Source organism: Pelobates fuscus, chromosome 12, assembly GCF_036172605.1.
Source record: "Pelobates fuscus isolate aPelFus1 chromosome 12, aPelFus1.pri, whole genome shotgun sequence".
NCBI lineage: Eukaryota > Metazoa > Chordata > Amphibia > Anura > Pelobatidae > Pelobates > Pelobates fuscus.
The window spans coordinates 109,283,426-109,302,977 of NC_086328.1; the positions used below are offsets into that span (position 1 = coordinate 109,283,426).

Below are 19,552 nucleotides of genomic sequence, written 5' to 3' on the forward strand. Positions count from 1 at the left end.
CGATGAGACATAGGGTAAGCTATCTTCTAGTATCTAGCCATGGAGTAAACTATCTTTAAGTGTCTAGCTGTGGGGTAACCTATCTTCCTTTGTCTACTCATGGGGTAAAATATCTTCCTTCGACTAATCATGGGGTAAGCTAATTTCCAGTATCTCGTCATGGGTTAAACAATCTATTTTCCAGTGTCTAATCTCAGGGTAAACTATCTTCTGGTTTTTAGTCACGGGGTAATCTATCTTCCAGTGTGTAACCATAGGGTCAACGATCTACCTTCCAGTGTCTAGTCATGTGTTAATCTATCTACCAGTGTCCAGATATGGATAGACTATCTTCCAGTGTCTAGTTGGAGGATCAGCAGACTTCTAGTTGGGGGATAAATCATCTTTTATACACTAGTTATCAGGTAGACAATCATCCACTGTTTCAAACTATCTTCCAGTGTCTAGTAACAGGAAAGGCAATCTTCCAGTGCCATGTAAATCATTTTCCAGTGTCTAGTCAATTGTCTCTTGTTGCTGAATATCCCGTGCACAATCCTATTTCCTGGTTCACTCTATAAACAATGCTCCAGGCCAGTGATTTTATTACGCATAATGTTCTGCAGAGATGCTGTATTTAACGTCCTATTTTCAGTTTTCTTTTTTAATTTCTTTTATATGAACATTGTCTGTCCCTGCCCAAAAGATAATGATTTTTTTACTATTTCTCTGCAGCTAATTTAAAGCGATCTTTGGTATTATAATATTCAAGGTATTTTTTGTATTGATTTATTTCCTGATTGTGTAAATTCCCCAGGGATCTCCTAGAGGTCACTTTAACCAAAAGAGCGATAAAGCATAAAATAATATTTTTTTTTTCATATTCGCTTGAGTACATCGTACAAACTCTTATTTTAAATGCTTTGCTTCTGGCAATGAAAGCAAACTAGTGGTTTAATTTTGTTTCTGCAGATAACATGGGTGCCGTGAATCCCATGGCAAATCTGTCCATACTGTGTAGTTCGGGCACTTTGATGTAAGTTAGACGAAATTGGGTGGGGACCTGATACGATACCTCAATAGCAGGGTGAAGTCATCTTTGTTCTAATGAAAGATACATAAGGGTCAAACACTCCATGCCAACGATCAGAAGTAGACTTGGAGATGCATTCCGTTACCATCTGCAATCCGTCAGGTGACCATTTGAATGATTGAACTCTGAGTCAAAATGTAGCTGAATCATGATCGAAATGACACAAACAATGGACAAGCATGTCCGTTTTAATCTGTGATTCTGAATTCCACCCATGGCACCATAAAAAGAGGACGGATGGGAAAAAAAAGATGATATCGACTGATCATTAAAGGGGAAAAGGAGGAGCAGTGAAGAAAAATTATATTTATATATGTAATTCATCAATATATACAATTGGAATACAGATTTTTTTTTTACTTTTCCTGCTCTTTTCCCCTCTATTCGTTACTTTTTCTCACTTGATCCGTGAACCAAATAGTGGGAAAAGTTCCAATATTTTTTACACTCTTTTGGTTCTTCTGATTTGTTTTCCTAATCAGTTTTTGTTACTGTAATTCTGTTAGGCTGAATTGCCATATGGCCAAAATTCAGTCATCCCAAATTATTATTTTATTTAAATGGTTTAGCTGAAACGATGTTTCTCCCTGTGCACAAGTCAAGAAACTAACATTAGCCCTGATTTGGTTGTGTTTTCGGTGATCTGAGGTCACCAGTATTGTCAATCAACTCAGAGTCTACAAGCCTCCAAAACATAACATTAGATTTCAAGTCAGTGGTCAATGTGCACAGCACAAAGTCAGCTTGACTATGATTTACTTATTAAATAGTGAATTGCCCGAGTTTTCAGTCTGATGGGGAGACTCTGGAGTCATGAAAACTTAATTCCACACTCCTGATCTGTGCAGCTGAATGGAAATAGTAGTATGTAACTTATTCATACATAAAGGTGACTGGCTGAACTATCAGATTCTATCTGCCATAAAAGACAGGCTTCCTACTCAGTGTGATCACAGGGACTCTGGGATAGTTGCCTGTCTGAACAATCAAATGTGTAGTCCTAGACACCCTGTATTTGGCCACAGGAGGTGAATGGAACTAAAATCTCACACCTAATATCTCCAGGGAGTACAAAGAGGAAAGGTCCCTATACAAATATTATTGTAAAATCAAAACATTTAATCAGATACATTTAATTAGGTATTTCATTTAGACATACAAGTTGGCAAGGAAAAAGCAAAATGTTTAAAAACCCAGGGTAGGTTAGGTGCCTCTGTCCCTTTAAGACTATACTGCTGTTTCTCTGACATAAGGTTAATGAACCTGACAGAATTCTTGGATGCACTGCAGTTATTTCCCTATTCTACCAGAATGCTATGTGCATTAAGAATAAAAAAACAAAACAAAAAAAAAAACATTAACTCCTAACCTACTTTGGGTTTTTATCATTTTGCATTTTATTGGCCGATTTAAATGTCTAAATAGATTACCTAAAAAATGTACCTGATTACATTTTTATTTTACAATAATATTTTTTATAGGGACTTTTCCTCTTTGTACATCCTTGGGGGTATTAAGTATATGTTTTGTGTTTGAGTTTCTAGGTTATCCCTATAGTTAAGTCCATTGTGCACAACAGTAGATCCCCCGTTGGCAACCATTTTTTTTTATTTTGTTTGGAACTAAAATTAATCTCTCTCACTAGAACACTGATTAATTTTTGTCTGTCCCCCAGCAAGATATTGAACATCAAAGGCTTCAATGATCTGCATCTAATGGTTATTTCCCCCCCAGTGTAGAAAGACAAGGAGATTTAAATGGGCAGTTATACTCCGTACCACAGCCTCTATAATAACAATTTCATCTGGTGGCATGATCTAGGACCAAGATTTCTCCTTCAGACGATTTTATAGCATGTTAATTGCTTGGAAAGTGAAAGATTTAGTCTATCAACAAGCAGGTAAAATGCAGCCATCATCTGTGCTATTTATTAGTAACTTTTTAACAATTGAAGCGTTTGTAGGATTGATGGAGTTGATTCCCTCGCTAATCCGAGCTCCGTAACGGCAAGAATCGCAATGTATTCATCTGCATTTCATTTTTCAGAGAGATACTGAGTCCTTCAAAATGCCACAGTGAAAGGTTGCTGAGGGCAGAGGGATTCCAGATCAATTATACGAGCAGTTTGGTCCAATTTATCATCAGAAGATAGCATCTATGTGGCTTGGTGAGAGTAGGCTAGTCAATATTACAGGATATAGATAGGACACAGTGCCTGCGTGAGTATCCCAGATAAAAACAGTTGAGAATATGTGAGTGTTTTAAAAGATGGAAGGGCGGATGAGGGGCAGGGAGGGGTAAGATGAATGTAAAGTGATCTAAGTATCTTAATATAATTGCTGTAGGTATTGTTATAATCTCGTCTTTTTTCATTTTTTCTATTTTAATCCTGCTTTCATCCAGCCCCATTAGCAAATCAGATAAATTTACACAGGAGCTGAGAATTAAAAAAAAAATGGAGAGTAGGCTGAAGGGGAATCTCGATTGCGTAAGTGGAGTTCCACCTCCTCATTACCCCGTGCTCGGTGATTCAGCCGCTATCAGCGAATGATCAGCTGCACGGCACCAGAAGCCTGTTGAGAAGAGATTAAAAAAAAGAACAAGAAACAAAGGCTGAGACTGAACACGCCATCGTTTGTTGGCCTAGTTTAATCAAAGGCCACGTCTGTTTCACAAAAAAAGGAGACTGTTGGATGAAAACAAGACATTTACTTAGTGACATTATTAAATGACACATTTGCATTGAAAATGAAAATGGGGTTAAGTGGAACAATAATTAGGAAAAGTTCCTATGAAGTGTGCAAAAATTACTGTATTTATTTCCCTTAGTCATCATGGCTTCACGTTCAACTCTTTATTCTAGTTTACGCTAGTTAGAGAAATCTGATTTTGGGAGAAACTGAAGGGATACTCCAGGCACCTGGACAGTTTTACGGCATAATAAGCCTTGCTATTATATAACGTGTGTGTATATATATATGCACATAATATTCATGCTCTAAGTGGCCGGAATCCTGCTAAACATAACTAATTTGTAAAAACACTATTTTATAGCGAATTAACCCACCTGCTAGTTTCTGCTAATATTTGTGAGTGTCATTTAATAAAAACTAGAGTTGCAAATACCCGGCACATTGACATAAAGCTTGTCTATCGTGATTTCATGATCACACCATAGCAGAAGCACTAAAATGCTTTTTGGGGTCATGAAAAAGAGCAAGGTATGGCTGGGAGATATTTAGCCACACTCTAGTTCTAAGAAAGAAAGGTGAGACTGATAAGATCTCTTTCAAAAGCCACAATACAATGGCATTTAGTAGTGGATTTATTTTTGTCTTGCGCATTTTTTAATAATTTGTATTTGATAAATATTTTTCTTAATCATTTCTTTGATGTATAGGAATCTCGGATATTCGTCTGTTCTGTGGCTTTAGCATTTTTGGTTCAAAATAAGCAGTAAAAAAGGAAGTATATTTTAGATTTATGATATCTATGTTAGTTTCGTGTCTCCTGAAATTATACAGTTCATCATTATAATTCTAGCTCCTGTGTCTAGACTTCAGGGATATTGAGAACTAAGCATGCCCACGTGGATTCTCGAAATTGGTCATGCATCCTAAGGATATGGAGACTTGGCTAAACACCTAAGCGTACAGGGAAGTGACCAGATCCCAAGTCATCCTGGGAGTTGGACACACCACCAGAGATAGTGAGAATTAGCCCGGTATGCTGATATCTGGCCATGTACCAGGAGAGTTTGCAATTTGATGCTCTGTGGCTCAAACGTGCTAGTGACAACACAGCCAGAATCAAATGAGTTTGCAGTGAATTTAATTCTGCTCTATTGCACAATATCATTTTCTTTACCCTATGAACACATGGCAGTAGAATAAACATCACAATTCCCTATTCCAGTAATTTTCCTGGAGGATGTGAATCTGAGGATAGTCTGTGCTCGCTGGTGGTAGTTACTGGTCAGACGTTTGCAGTTACACTTGCTGAGCTGTGTGTTTATGAAAATGTGGTTTTAAAGCCATTTAATATGTCAATATTGAGTCTCTACATGTCATTAATGTGAATCGAAGCCGCATGAACCAATTTACAGACCACAGCCACGCTAACCCTGATACAAACACATGCTGGATACACACGTGTGCTAAGTTACAGATTTTTAATTATGGCATTCCTTTAACCCCCTTAAGTACCAGGGCTAAGCCGATATCTCATTATCATAATAATCCTGACATATTGACCTCAATTTAATGGATAAGCTTTTAATTTGATATAATATTTTTAGATAATTGTTTAAAATAATCTAATACTTTGAAAAAATGTTCTGATATTTTGATAGCTTTTCAATGTATTGATATATATTTTATATATGATATACTTTTGATATTTTAATAGTTTGAAAGAATATTTTAAAAGTTTATCCAAAAACATAAAAAATCATTTGAAAAATCACATAAATATCTCACTTATTACTCAAGTATTACATTGAGGCTACTGTAGGCCTGACTTGGTTAAATGCTGTATATTAAAATATCCATAAGATATATAATTATAACATACTTACAAAATAATCTGAAGACAAACCATCTAGACATTAGCTCTTACTCTAACTGCTAACTCACATTAAATATTAATTATATTCTATACTTTTAAAGTGTTTTCACATGAAGAATGCATTTAGATGTCTTGAATTTTCAAGTACATCCTGGAGTGTAGATAATATTTTAGCCAGCTTAATAATACTGATTTCATTTATGGTGAAGGGATCAAAGGCTGGGTTGACCTAGTAGAGAATTAAACCTGCCACCTTGAGATTTGAATAGATCTAGTTTTATCAATTTTTGTTTTGCCCATATAAAACAAAAAGCTAAATATAGATTTTATTCTGATATTGATTGTAATTGATCAGAGCTCCCCTCTCGTCTTGATTCACTTTGTTTATTAAATATTGGTTGCTTTGTATGTTTGTTTACTCATTATTAAACACTAAGGGATATGTTGGCGCTCTATAATTATTAATAATGATTAATAATGCATTGCATATTATGTCATTGATATGATGTTATATAAACAGGTTGAAATTGACTTAACAATGAATTGTAGCCTATGTGTCTTTGCATGATTGGTCTATCAGTGAGTACACTGCATGGTTATTGGTCTATCAGGGTGTACAGTAATTGGTCTATCAGTGTGTCCCGTCAATGGTTCGTCAGTCTGTACAGTGATTGGTCAATCAGTCTGTACAGTGATTGGCCTATCAGTCTTACAGTGATTGGTCTATTAGAATGTACAGTGATTGGTCCATCAGTCTGTACATTAATTGGTCTATCATTCTGTACATTGATTGCTCAGTCAGTCTGCACAGTGATTGGTCAATTAGTCTATTCAGTGATTGGTCAATCATTCTGTACTATGATTGGTCTGTACAGCGATTGGTCAGTTAATCTCTACTGTCATTGGTCAATCAGTCTGTACAGAGATTGGTCATTCGTCTATCAGTCTGTACAGTGATAAGTCAATTAGTCTGTACAGTTATTGGTCTATCAGTCTGTACAGCGATTGGTCTATCAGTCTGTACAGCGATTGACCAATCAGTCTGTGCAGTGCTTGGTCAATCAGTAGAAACAGATATTAATTTAGCAATTAGCCTATTGGTGTGTACAGTGACTGGTCTATCAGTCTGTACTGCAATAGCTCAATATGCACAGTGGTTCATCCTGTTATTCCATACAGTGGTTGTTTTGTCAGACCATACGGTTATAAGGTTATATACAGTTATAAGGTTTTCAGTCCATATAGCAATTGGTATATCGGTCTGTGCAGAGGTTGGTCTTTCAATCCATACAGCTGTTAGTCCATCAGTCCATACAGTGTTCAGTCTAGTAAGCTACACATGGTTGTTTATCAATCCATACAGTGTTTTAGCTGCATTTGACTTTCAAAACCTATTTCCCGCTGAATTTCTGGGGAAGGTGGATCTGGAGCACTGGTTCCTCTTGTTCAGGCTCCAAAAAATAGGACTGCATGGCATTTTGGTAGGATACCCACTGGTTGGAACTGGTGCACCATGTTCATCAGACCACAGGCATCTGATCACAATACATGATTTACTGCAGTATGGTTTCCGTAGTGCTTTAAAGAGAGAGAGAGACCCTTGATTATGGGAATACTCTAATGGTCTTTTACATAATTTGTATCTGGTACATGTAGCTTTAAAATGAAAGAACCAGTCACTGAGCTAGTTTTACAACTAAGAAAAGCGTTACTAAGCCTTCGTCCTTAACATGATCTGTTTCCCTGTCACAACAGGTTACTTACCACTGATTTAGAGAGATATAGCCGTGACCTATATTGCTTGTATGAAACAGTATCGGCCAGGGGTCATTCAGCTTGTTCATCTTGGAAACTAGACTTTAACAGTTTATACTAGCGTACAGTGTGGACAATACACATATTTGTACATACACTCTAACTGTTGCATAATGTTTTTAAACACCTTAAATACAGTGAGGGAAAAAAGCATTTGACCCCCTGCTGATTTTGAACGTTTGCCCACTGACAAAGAAATGATCAGTCTATAATTGTAATGGTAGGTGTATTTTAACAGTGAGAGACAGAATAACAAAAAAATAATGCAGAAAAATTAATGTAAAAAAAGTTATGAATTGATTTGCATGTCAATGAGTGAAATAAGTATTTGACCCCTTCGACTTAGTACTTGGTGGCAAAACCATTGTTGGCAATCACAGAGATCAGAAGTCTCTTGTAGTTTGCCACCAGGTTTGCACACATCTCAGAAGGGATTTTGTCCTCTCCAAGTCATTAAGGTTTTGAGGTTGATGTTTGGCAACTCAAACCTTTAGCTCCCTCCACAGATTTTCTATGGGATTAAGGTCTGGAGACTGGCTGGCTAAGTGCTTCTTCTTGAGCCACTCCTTTGTTGCCTTGGCTGTGTGTTTTGGGTCATTGTCATCCGGGAATACTCATGCACGACCCATTTTCAATGCCCTGGCTGAATGTAGGAGGTTCTCACCCAAGATTTGATGGTACATGTACATTGTCCCTTTGATGCGGTGCAGTTGTCCTGTCCCCTTAGCAGAAAAAACACTTCCAAAGCATAATGTTTCCACCTCCATGTTTGATGGTGGGGATGACGTTCTTTGGGTCATAGGCAGCATTCCACCTCCTCAACACGGCGAGTTGAGTTGATGCTAAAGAGCTCGATTTTGGTCTCATCTGACCACAACACTTTCACACAGTTCTCCTCTGAATCATTCAGATGTTCATTGGCAAACTTCAGATGGACCTGTACATGTGCTTTTTTGAGCAGGGGGACCCTGTGGGCACTGCAGTATTTAAGTCCTTCATGGCATAGTGTGTTACCAATTGTTTTTTGTTTTCTTGGTGACTATAGTCCCAGCTGCCTTGAGATCATTAACAAGATCCTCCCATGTAGTTCAGAGCTGATTCCTCACTGTTCTCATGATCATTGAAACTCCATGAGGTGAGATCTTTCATGGAGCACCAAACCAAGTGAGACTGACAGTTATTTTGCGTTTCTTCCATTTTCGAATAATCGCACATACTGTTGTCACCTTCTCACCAAGCTGCTTGGCGACGGTCTTGTAGCCTATTCCAGCCTTGTGTAGGTCTACAAACCTGTCCCTGACATCCTTGGGCTACTCTTTGGTCTTGGCCATGGTGGAGGGTTTGGAATCTGATTGATTGCTTCTTTTATAGAGGTAACAAGCTGATATTAGGAACACTACCTTTAAGAGAGTGCTCCTAATCTCAGCTTGTTATCTGTATTAAAGACACCTGGGAGCCAAAAATCTTGCTGATGGATAGGGGATCAAATAGTTATTTCACTCATTGACATGAAAATCAATTTATAACTTTTTTGACATGCGTTTTTCTGGATTTATTTTGTTGTTGTTATTCTGTCTCTCACTGTTAGAATACACCTACCATTAAAATTATAGACTGATCATTTCTTTGTCAGTGGACAAATTTTCAAAATAAGCAGGGGATCAAATACTTTTTTCCCTAACTGTATATGCACTCGCTACTTCTGTGAATTTTTATTTATCCGATTAATGACTTGCAATTCTGAAAGAATTATCTGGGACGTGACACGCTCCACGGAACATCACACTTTCTGGCTGTTTCTTCATTAATTTGCCAACTTTCTTGTTGTTTGTGCCTTGTTTTCAGATGTTGATGAATGCGCTGCCAAGATGCATTACTGCCATGCCAATACTGTGTGCGTGAATCTGCCAGGAACGTACCGCTGCGACTGCGCGCCTGGATTCATCCGAGTCGATGACTTCTCCTGCACAGGTAAGAGATAAGCTTGGAGAGTCAAAGGTTCACATAGAAAACTCTAATTAATTCATGATATTTGCAAGCTTGTTTTTGCATTGAAGTGAATCGAGCGACAACAGAATATTCTATTTTCATGCTGCCATTGCTATCTCCACTATAGTTTTATATTAATGTTAAACATATGAACCCTGGGTCTGAAGATGAAAAAAAAATATTTGGCTGTATAGGATAAATAACTGTGTTCACAACATATGTGGAATTAAAAACTTTACGTGTAATCCCTTAATCAAGGACTGAACTAGTCTGCACAGTTTCCACTTTCATATTTTGTATTTTTTAAATGTATTTTTGGTTCCTGTTTGCAATTCCCATGGTCACACTGCAGTGTATATCCTTGGGAACCAAGCAGCTCATGTTTTATCTCTTAGCTTTCAACAGGATATGCCATCAGCCTCCGGCGACACTTCCTTACCAAACAATCTCTAAGGCAACCTGTATCCCCCCACATCTTTAATAAATAATCATTTCATCCTCCTCTTCTCTGAAGGCACTTTGATATCAACTTCATCCAGGACAGGAGTAGATTTTTAATCAATAACATAATTGTAGATGTAGCCAAGACTCATATTTGTGATGCGTAATGTACATTTAACCTCCACTAATGCTATTTGCATAAATAATATAAAACCAGATAGTTCACTTGAAAATCATGCATACTAAGTTAAATGAGTAACACAAAAAACGTTATTGTTCCATGATATATATTTAATATTCTTTTTGAAATGTGTCTTATAATTTTTCAAGGCTTGGTGATGTAACATAACATTTTAGTTGTTGAATCTGTCCTGTACAGGTGCGGGATGTATAGTTTAAAGCTGTTATGCCATCTATGCAGAGAACATTGTACAGACACAATGTCTTTGCATTGTAACCACTTGTCACATGGTGTAGGACTAACAATTGCCACAGTGCATCCCCGGTAGACACTGCTTTGGTGTTGATTGCGTTCGTTTGCATTTTGATATTTGTGTTATGAAAAATGATACAATTATTCTTCCACTTTTGTTGCTAGTTACATTTGATTGTTAGAAAAAACATGACTTAATTTCAGTTCGGGAGCAGTTGTAGTACTCTGTAAGACGTGAATGAAAAAATTTTGTGTATATTGTGTAAGTGTTTCCAATAGTTGCATGCGGCAGCCGTTAAACAAACCCCATCTTACACTGCTCTACGAATGGACCATTCCTCTGACACACAAGCCTTCTGTTTCCTTTTCTGTCTGTCTCTGGTGATGCCAAGTGCCCAGAAATTAACAGTGATTACTGCAGCAGCGAGAAGCGAAATTCTTTCTATTAAATTAGGTTAGCTTAGTTAAAGCTCTCCTGGGGGAATGTTCTTTATGGATCAAGTTGAAGACAATGGGCCCCATCAATGCGTGCTTACCTAAAGGCAGCATTTTTTTTTTCTTCACACTATTTGGCAGTTTGACGATGCTAATGTGCATGGAATTTGTTGGTCACCTTTTTAATTGCCCTTGCAGAATGAGATTGTGGTGCTTTTGGTTCCAGGAAATGCAAATCATCAAGCAGCTTACCCCTTTGCGTTCAAATCGATGTATTAATTCCATATTCCCTTGAAGTGGTGACTGTACAGTTTGTGAAATAGTTATGAAAGGCAGGGAAATGCGTGCATCATTAAGGCATGGACTTAAGGCATTTTAATTGGAGGGTAACTTGGAGCAGCCAATAGTGTATAGTTTATTGTGACCATCTGCTTGCTGGCATGCATTAAAACAAAAGGAGAAAGATGTGAAAAGTGCCATATGTGAGACTGGTAACACACAGAGTGATGTCTGTCTCTGTCTCTGCCTGTCTGTATTTGTCTGTATCTCTGTGTCTGTCTGCTATCTGTCCGTATGTGTCTATCTATCTTTCTGTCTGTTTGTGTCTCTGTCTTTAGGCTTTCTGTTGGGTCTTTCTGTCTTTATATCTCTATAAGTCGGTGACTGTATATCTGTATATCTCTGTGTCTGTCTTTGTTTGCTGCCTGTGTTTCTCTATATCTCTGTATATGTTTGTCTGATTTCTGTATGTCGCTGTGTCTGTCTGTCCCTGCATATTTGGGTCTTTCTGTCTTTATATCTCCATAATTATATGTCTATCTACCTGTCTGTACATGTATGTGCCTGTCTCTGTTTGCTGTCAGTCCACCTTTATATCTCTGTATTTTTGTGTCTATCTAGCTGCCATCTATGTATCTCTGTATCTGTCTCTGTCTGTATATCTCTATGTCTTCAGGTATTTCTGTCTTCATATCTCTATAACTCTGTGTCTATCTACCTGTCTGCATATCTCTGTGTCTGTCACTTTGCTGTACCTTGTGTCCTGTCTGTCAGTCTTGTCTGTTTGTCTGTCTGTCTATCATTTCAGACCAAAAACAGACAAAAAAAAAAAAAAAAAAAAAAACTAATGGAACTGGAAATATTTTCTATAGCAGCTGTTTTTCCCTCAAATGTAAATTCCCTTTTGATTTCTCCACTATTTACAATATGTTGGCTAATGCCTTAAATAATAAAATAAATTATTGCAATTAAAATATGACACATATTTTATTTTTTTTATCTATATACACACACCTTGGATTCTATAGAACTTGCTTGCACTTATGTAGGTGCAAAATTAATTTGTATTACCTTTTTAGACTGTGATGCTGTGCAACCAGAAAGGTAGTTAGAAGTGCTTGCACAGCAGGAATCATATCAAATCTGTTTTGTGTCAACTGCTTTTTCCTATATAATGGTACGTTGCAATTTACATCTAGATATTATAATGCAGAGATTGTTCCCTCACCCAGAGCTAATGCAGGTGTATAATATCTAGTGTGCAATGTGACATCTATATCACAATAATTAAAGGGTAGAGTGAATTACATGATCCATTGGGGGTTGAAATGCTTACCCAGCCTGGCTTATGATGAATTGAAGAGTTTGTAATAAATATTCACCAGTTCAGATAATAGGCATTGAAAATGGGTGAGATTTACAGTAACAGAAAGTGCTGAGGGCCCTGCTCAAATGAGTTTCCATTCAAAAGGAAAGTGGGGTAAAATAAGTAGTAACAAATAAGGTGAATTTCATGTAATGGAAAAGTAAATACAATTAAGTCATAGTTTTTCAGATGACACAGTTGCTGGAGAGGACGCAGGGTGGGTTAGCGAATAGTGGGGAGGTAATGCTGTTAACAGTTTAATTGATATGTTTTAATTAAGTAGAGATTTATTAGAGATTATTGTATGGCATGGAGATTGGGTGAGAGTCGAATGGAGCATTGGAAGGAGTTCCAAAGGACTGGTGCAAAGTAGTCTTGAAGGTGAGAGTCAGAGGTTGCGGGTAAATAACGATAGATGTAGGTCTTTGTTAGAGCGTAGGGGCCTGGATAGGATCTATATTCTTAATATCAAAGATTTAAGAGCTCAGATTTACATCATGGACACCTGTAGGCACAGAATCCTCGTGCATCCTCTACTCCCCCAAAGGTATACATATAAAAAGCAAATAGTTATTTAATTTAATCTGTAATGCTTCATGAAGGCAAACTGCTCTGGCTTTTAGTCTGTAAAGCAAGGATTTGCAAGTTCAGATGTTCCTTATGACCGTCAGCCAGCTGTGGTGACTGAGGACATTGGGTGGCCAAACCAGCAGCTGATGTGACCACATCAGGAGCCTTCGTTACTTTATCAGTTAATCTCAGACAGGAGGAATCTCATCTCTCTATTTATCTTTGTGCGTACGCAATGCCGCTTACTGCCTTGGGAGGAGAAATACAGTATTTCACGCAATTATTCTTTTTAACAACTTGCTAAAAATTCTGCATTACCCTTGACCTATATTCATTAGTGAAGTTATGCTAATATATCCCAATTTACACTGCTGCTATGAGCATTGAATTATAATTCGCCCCTATAAAAGCGAGAGGATTGTGATGATGATTTCATGTGAGCCTCTGTGTATTTTACTCTTGATAATTTGCAGATGTTTGTTGGTTAATTTTCTAGATTTTCTCTAATGCGGTAATTAGCAGTCGTGAGGTGCAGTCTATTAAGGGATGCAGAGGGTTACTTAACAAAGTGGATAGACTTGGACCAAGAATACCTTAGCAAGGTGGTTAAACTCTATGATGATTGCTTTGTGAGATGGTTAGACTCAGCAAGGAGTGCTTGGACAGACACTGTACGTCTGAGAAAAGGACTATGAAGATAGAATGTTAGATTGAAAATTGGTGCCAGGATTTTAATAATTGCATGCTTAATAGAAAAGTGGAAAGAGAGAGATGTTTGGAGAGGAGAGGGGAAGGAAGGAAAGAGAATGAGGGAGGGAGAGATTTAGAAGATTTTAGTTTGAAAAAGAAGAAGAGTGGATGTCAAAAAAGAGGCAAGTGGGCGGTGGGGGGGGGGGGGGGGGGGGAGGGTGCTATTTAATGGCAGACTTCCCTTATAATGAGCATCTTTGGTACTTTCAGGTTAATATTAGACCAGACGGGATTTAACAAGGCAAAACATATGCAAGTTTGGACGCAAAGTTCTAAATGTTGAGATACATTGGAGAAGATTTATAAAGGCAACACAGATGCCAACCATTAGGACATATCTTGACATTTAGAACTATGCACCCCAAATAACACCTGTGTAGCCTTCTTTCTCTGCATTTTTGGGTTTTCATGGTGATTGTTTCTTATTTTCTCTTTACTCCTGAATAACCTTTTTTTTTGTCTTCATAAATCTCCACCCAAATATGTCTCGGTGTAGTTTTATATGTCTGTTTAAGTATTCCTGTTACTGGGTGTGTATCCTTTGTTTAAGTTGTTTTTGGAAATTATTTTTGGCATGATAGATTATAGAGACAGTTGTTGAGGACTCAGGTAATGAACACTGGATATGTCACACAAACCGTTTGCTATGCATCTCTCCGTCTTACAAATCTTTTTCCATAGCCAATCATTTCCAGATACTCCCTAATCCCTCGAGTAAGATTTTACATTAAAAAGGATTGTCCTTCATCCATCTTGAAGGAATGCTGAGATGTGCAAACAAATAATTCATCGTCTCACATAGATATGCACCTTCTTCAATTCATATATTCGTTGCCACGAAGGAATGGAAATATAACTCTGACTTTAAATGCTAAAACACCCGCAATTGAATTTGTGGCTAGATTGGCTTTTCATTTGGTGACAGAATGGATTCTGAGTTATTTTGGAAAAAATGTTTTCTAGATTTGAAAAGTTCATAACCTTCACTTTTTCCCTCAGTATATGGAAAACTAATTCTGGTTGTCTGACAGGAGTTCCAACTGAATTTCAAATTTAAAGGGAAACTATAGTGCCAGGAAAACAAAGTTGCTTCTGTCACTTACCTGACTCTATCGCTGGTTCAGACTCTGCCCCGCTCCTTTCCTGCCAATGTCAGGGGAAACCTAACGCGCAAATGCAGCAATGGCCACGCTAGCATTAGTATAATGCTTTCCTGTGGGGTTTTACATGATTGTGGATGTCCTCATTAATAGCGTAAGGACATCAAGTGTCAGTTAGGCAACCAAAACAACACGGAAGTCCCTCTAGTGGCTGTCTAGTAGACAGCCACTAGAGGTGGAGTTGAAACTCAAAGGTAATTATTTCACAGTGTATTAAAAACTGCAATAATTACCTTTGCAAGGTTAATGGACCTCGGACACTGCACCCAGACCATTTCAATGAGCTGAAGTAGTCTTGGTGTCTAAAGGTTCCCCATAAGGCCAACGTAGCGGGAATCATAGATTTTGTTCCCATTCTGCTTTTTTTTGCTTTATTTTTGAAATTTACTTTGAATCCACTTTGAATTCCCGACAATTCTAACGTTGGTGAAAAAACCCTGCAAGTGTGTATTATTGGCAGACATGATGTTTCTCTGCCTGCCCTCATTGACAACTGAATCAAACACAGTGCTTTGCTCTTGATGTCAGATTCCTAGAATGTACCCAGGCTAACATCAGCTGCTGTCGGAACAGGCAAGCAAGCACAAAGACTGCCAAGTGATTTAAATGCACAGACATTTGCTTGTGTCCCTCGGTGAAGTGTTGACCACGTACAGGCGCGAGTAATATGCAGCCTCATGCAAACTGTCAGGAGCTGCTAGACTCTCCTGGATCTCGTTTTCCTGACACCGAGCATGTTTTATGAAGAAATAACTAGAATCAGCAAATACAGGTCTTAAGTCCCCAAGTAATAACTTACAATATTCTATCTTATTGGCTTGCACTTAGTAACTGCCAGTGCAGAGGAACACAAAGGCCTGTGACTCCGCATGATGCAAGAGCCAACCACATTTTGTATGTGTTAGGAAAAGAAAGAACCACAATGAATCCACATCAGTGGTAACCTGACACAGCTGCAAAATAGATCTGTAAAATGCGATATAAATCAATACTGTAAAACTTCACACATATGCACACACACTCTCACATGTGCGCGCACACATACATACACACACACATTCTAACCTGTCTGTATGTCTGTTTGTCTATTATTATCTCATTTTATACAGCAGCAGAACCCATTTTCTCTCAGAGATTAGAAATCCCATATGTTATATAACATTTTACTGTAATTTATTTTGCAAAAGACGGTCCATCCGTAGATGTCTGTTAGCACAGTACTTAGAAATATTAGGGGCGAGAAACTTTTAGGATCCCTGGGTTTTAAAAAAAAGCCCTGAGCTAGTGAATAAGAGAGAAGTATTTCTGTTTAATTATGCCATCGCTTCACGTTTTAGCAGAGAGGGATAATTCAAGAGGAAGAAAAACGTAAATTCACCGGTTATTTAAGCTACGGTGTTAGTTAGTGGAATAATGAGAGCAGCTGTAAATGTTTCTATAAAAAGTAGATAGCTATCAAATATATCAAAGGGAAACTGTACTAAAAATAACATGCATACTGTTTTTTTTTTTTATATACAATGCATTTTTTTTTCTTTTTACATTCTTCTACCTTCGGATGAGAACAGATCGTTTTTTTCCAGTTTTTATGGAATTCTCTTCTGCTGTCAGTTAGACGTTCCTTTACAGGGTTATTCACCAAAACTTAGAATTGGCTTGTGCTGTGATTGTTCTATGGCAGACAAGTTAGGTTGAGCAGTAGTTGGTCCGATAACAGTAGAGTCTGAGCCAACATGGCTGCTCTGTCAGATAAAACAAATACAAATTGACAAAAAAAAAATAATAATTATACATCATTTCATTATTTTTTTTTTAAATTAAGTTTCATTATATGTAATACAATTTAAAAAAATGAAAACTGAAAATGTGATGACACTTGACCTTTAAGGCCACTGTAGCCAAACAAGAAGCATAGCTAATATGGAGAATTTTTTTCATGTTGACTATTTTGGCCTTAATTTTAAAATTCACTTTGAATTCACATAATTTCTCACTATCCATAAATAAGGCTCAAGTTCAGGCTTTAAAAACAAAACAAAACCTTATATACTAATGTTTTTGAGAACATATATTGACTAAGCAGTTACCAATCCCTTACTAATATCATTGTTGTTATGGCAGCCCCATTCTTCAGCTTGATTAGGCAGTCCCATCGCCTACTCTGCCACGTCTTTCTTAAGTAAAACTAATTGAATGTCTCTTTCATTGGTTGCAGGAGGCAGGGAACATCTTGGAGCTTCATAAACGATGATAATGCTAATATTGACCTGAATATCGCTTTCTCCTCAATTTACGCAATAACAAGGAAGCCATTGTTTTGACTTTCTCTGTCTTGCTGCTATACTGTCATCAGTGTGGACTACAAACTGAGGAAGCAGCTGCCCATTAACAATTGTATGCTATTGGTTATGCAGCCACGTACATCATACCTCCCAACATAAGAGAGAGAGATGTAATTGGGACAGGTGGACAGGCCTTCAGGGACATCGCCAGTGAAGCAATTTGCATTACTGGTAATGCCCATAATGTGTGGGCCTATTCAGCCTCCCGTTGAGCCTCTTAAATACAGGAACTTGCACAGAGCACTGCAGAAGCGCTCTCTGCAGGCTCCTAGTATCGTTGCAAAGTGCATGCGCATATAATGATGTGCTTGTGCTGTTCTGCCCTCGGCGCTGGGGACTCTCCTCCTCCTTTGGACATCATCGGCTGAATGCTTTCCTATGGACGCTGGCATCTTCTCACTGTGAAAATAACAGTGAGATGCGCGGAAGCGCCTCTAGCGGCTGTCAGTGAGACAGCCACTAGAGACTGGATTAACCCATATGTAAACATAGTAGTTTCTCTGAAACTGCTATGTTTACAGCAGGCAGGGTTAACCCTAGCTGGCCCTACACCCAGACCACTTCATTGAGCTGAAGTGGTCTGGGTGCCTATAGTGGTCCTTTCATAAGGAATTAACCCCTTTGATACATGAGGTCTATGGGCCTTGTTATCCCCTTTGATCTTAAAAATTCTAAACCCTCTCAGTAGCAACTGATGCTTCAGATCAAGATGCAGAAGTGGAAAAAGCCCACGTAATGAAAGGATACATTCATTTTTAATAACTCTTGTTAGTATGACGATGGTTGGAAAAAGTACAAAACAAAAACCCCATGAATTAGTTTCAGAAATAATTGTTTTCAGAAAAGCAATTATTATGCGAAGAACATCGGCGCGATATGGCGAAGCAGTATCCTACGTTTCTAATTAATGTTGCTTTTTCTAATCAGGAAATCATTTTACACATTAACGTTGCTTATTAATATATTCAGCCTGGATTCGTGTTCTCTTTTTGCTAATTATTATTTAGTTGCATTCCGTTAACTTGTTTCTAAAAGACCTGGAAAGGTACAGGTTCATGTCCTCTTTGTCTGCAGTTTATTGAAATTTCAGGACAGATATCAATATCCGCACTGCATGTGCTGGTGCTGTCCCACGGCAGAAAAGCCATTTACATAACAATTTATAGGCGTTTCGCAGTGTATTGAGTTAGCATACTCTAACGGCCATTGTTTAGTATTGTATTGGAATGATGTACAGTTTAAAAGTGTGGCCTGGAAGATGCTGTATTCAGCACATTAGAAGAGCAAGGTATAGTAGGGAAGCAGACACAGAATTGCCTTCCAGTGGCAACTTTAAAGGATGACTATAGGGTCAGGAACACAAACATGTATTCCTGACCCTATAGTGCTATATCCACCATTTAGGCTGCTTTCCCCTCCTTAGCCCCCCCCCCCCTATAAAAGTATAAAACTAATTTTATTTCCAGCACCTCGCGGGTCTGTCAGTCCCTTTGTGACATATTTTAAATGGCCGATTTTTAGCCAATCCAATGCTTTCCCATAATGCAATGCAATCCCATTGGATTGGCTAAAATTGGCATGGGGCGGGGCCAAATGCCGTTTTGGCCAATCAGGACCTCCTCATAGAGATGCATTGAATTGTGGGGATGCATCTAAGGAGTGGCAACTTGGAGATGTCCCTAGGGGCAATGTAAACTCTGCCTTTTCTATGAAAAGGCAGTGTTAACATGAAAATGCCTGAAGGGAGCTATTATACTCACCAGAACAACTACATTAAGCTGCAGTTGTTCTGGTGACTATAGTGTCCCTTTAAAGGTTCAGTCATTAAAAGTGTAATACATACCTGGAGTAGCCTTCCAGAGGAAGCACTACAGGCTTACATGGAAATAGGAAATGCATACATGCAATAACCTTCCAGTAGGGGCAGTAACATAACATAACACTAGCTAACACTAACCGTAATAATGAAAAGGTAGTAAATATCTGGATTCGCCTCCCAGTAGTAAAAGTAAAGACTAACTTTGATCAGGGTCGGTGCAAGGATTTTTGCTGCCCTAGGCAAAAGTAAAGTTTGCCGCCCCCCCCATGTGACATCACAATGCCCCACCCATATGATCTGCCATGTTAACTAACGCCAGTGCTGCAGTGCTGCTGTGTTTACATTAAAAAGCCTGCAGGGTCAGGCTATAGACACCAGAACCACTACATTAAGCTGCAGTGGTTCTGGGGACTATAGTGTTTCTTTAATGTGAGGTAAATTATAGATTAGTGCCACTAATAAAAATCTAGATTGCCTACTTACAACCAGATGAGGATGATGATGGGCTCTAGCTG

The 19,552-nt window shown here is 38.2% G+C and overlaps 1 protein-coding gene across 3 annotated transcripts in view; it reads left to right on the plus strand.

Annotated features, from left to right (window-relative positions):
• The window catches only part of NELL1 (neural EGFL like 1), a 485,858-nt gene that overhangs the window by 293,722 nt on the left and 172,584 nt on the right, over nt 1-19,552 (plus strand). For all 3 annotated transcript variants that reach the window (XM_063437855.1, XM_063437857.1, XM_063437856.1), the window contains exon 13: nt 9,299-9,424. In XM_063437855.1, the coding sequence (XP_063293925.1) occupies nt 9,299-9,424 (126 nt within the window). The remainder of the gene's footprint in view (nt 1-9,298; nt 9,425-19,552) is intronic.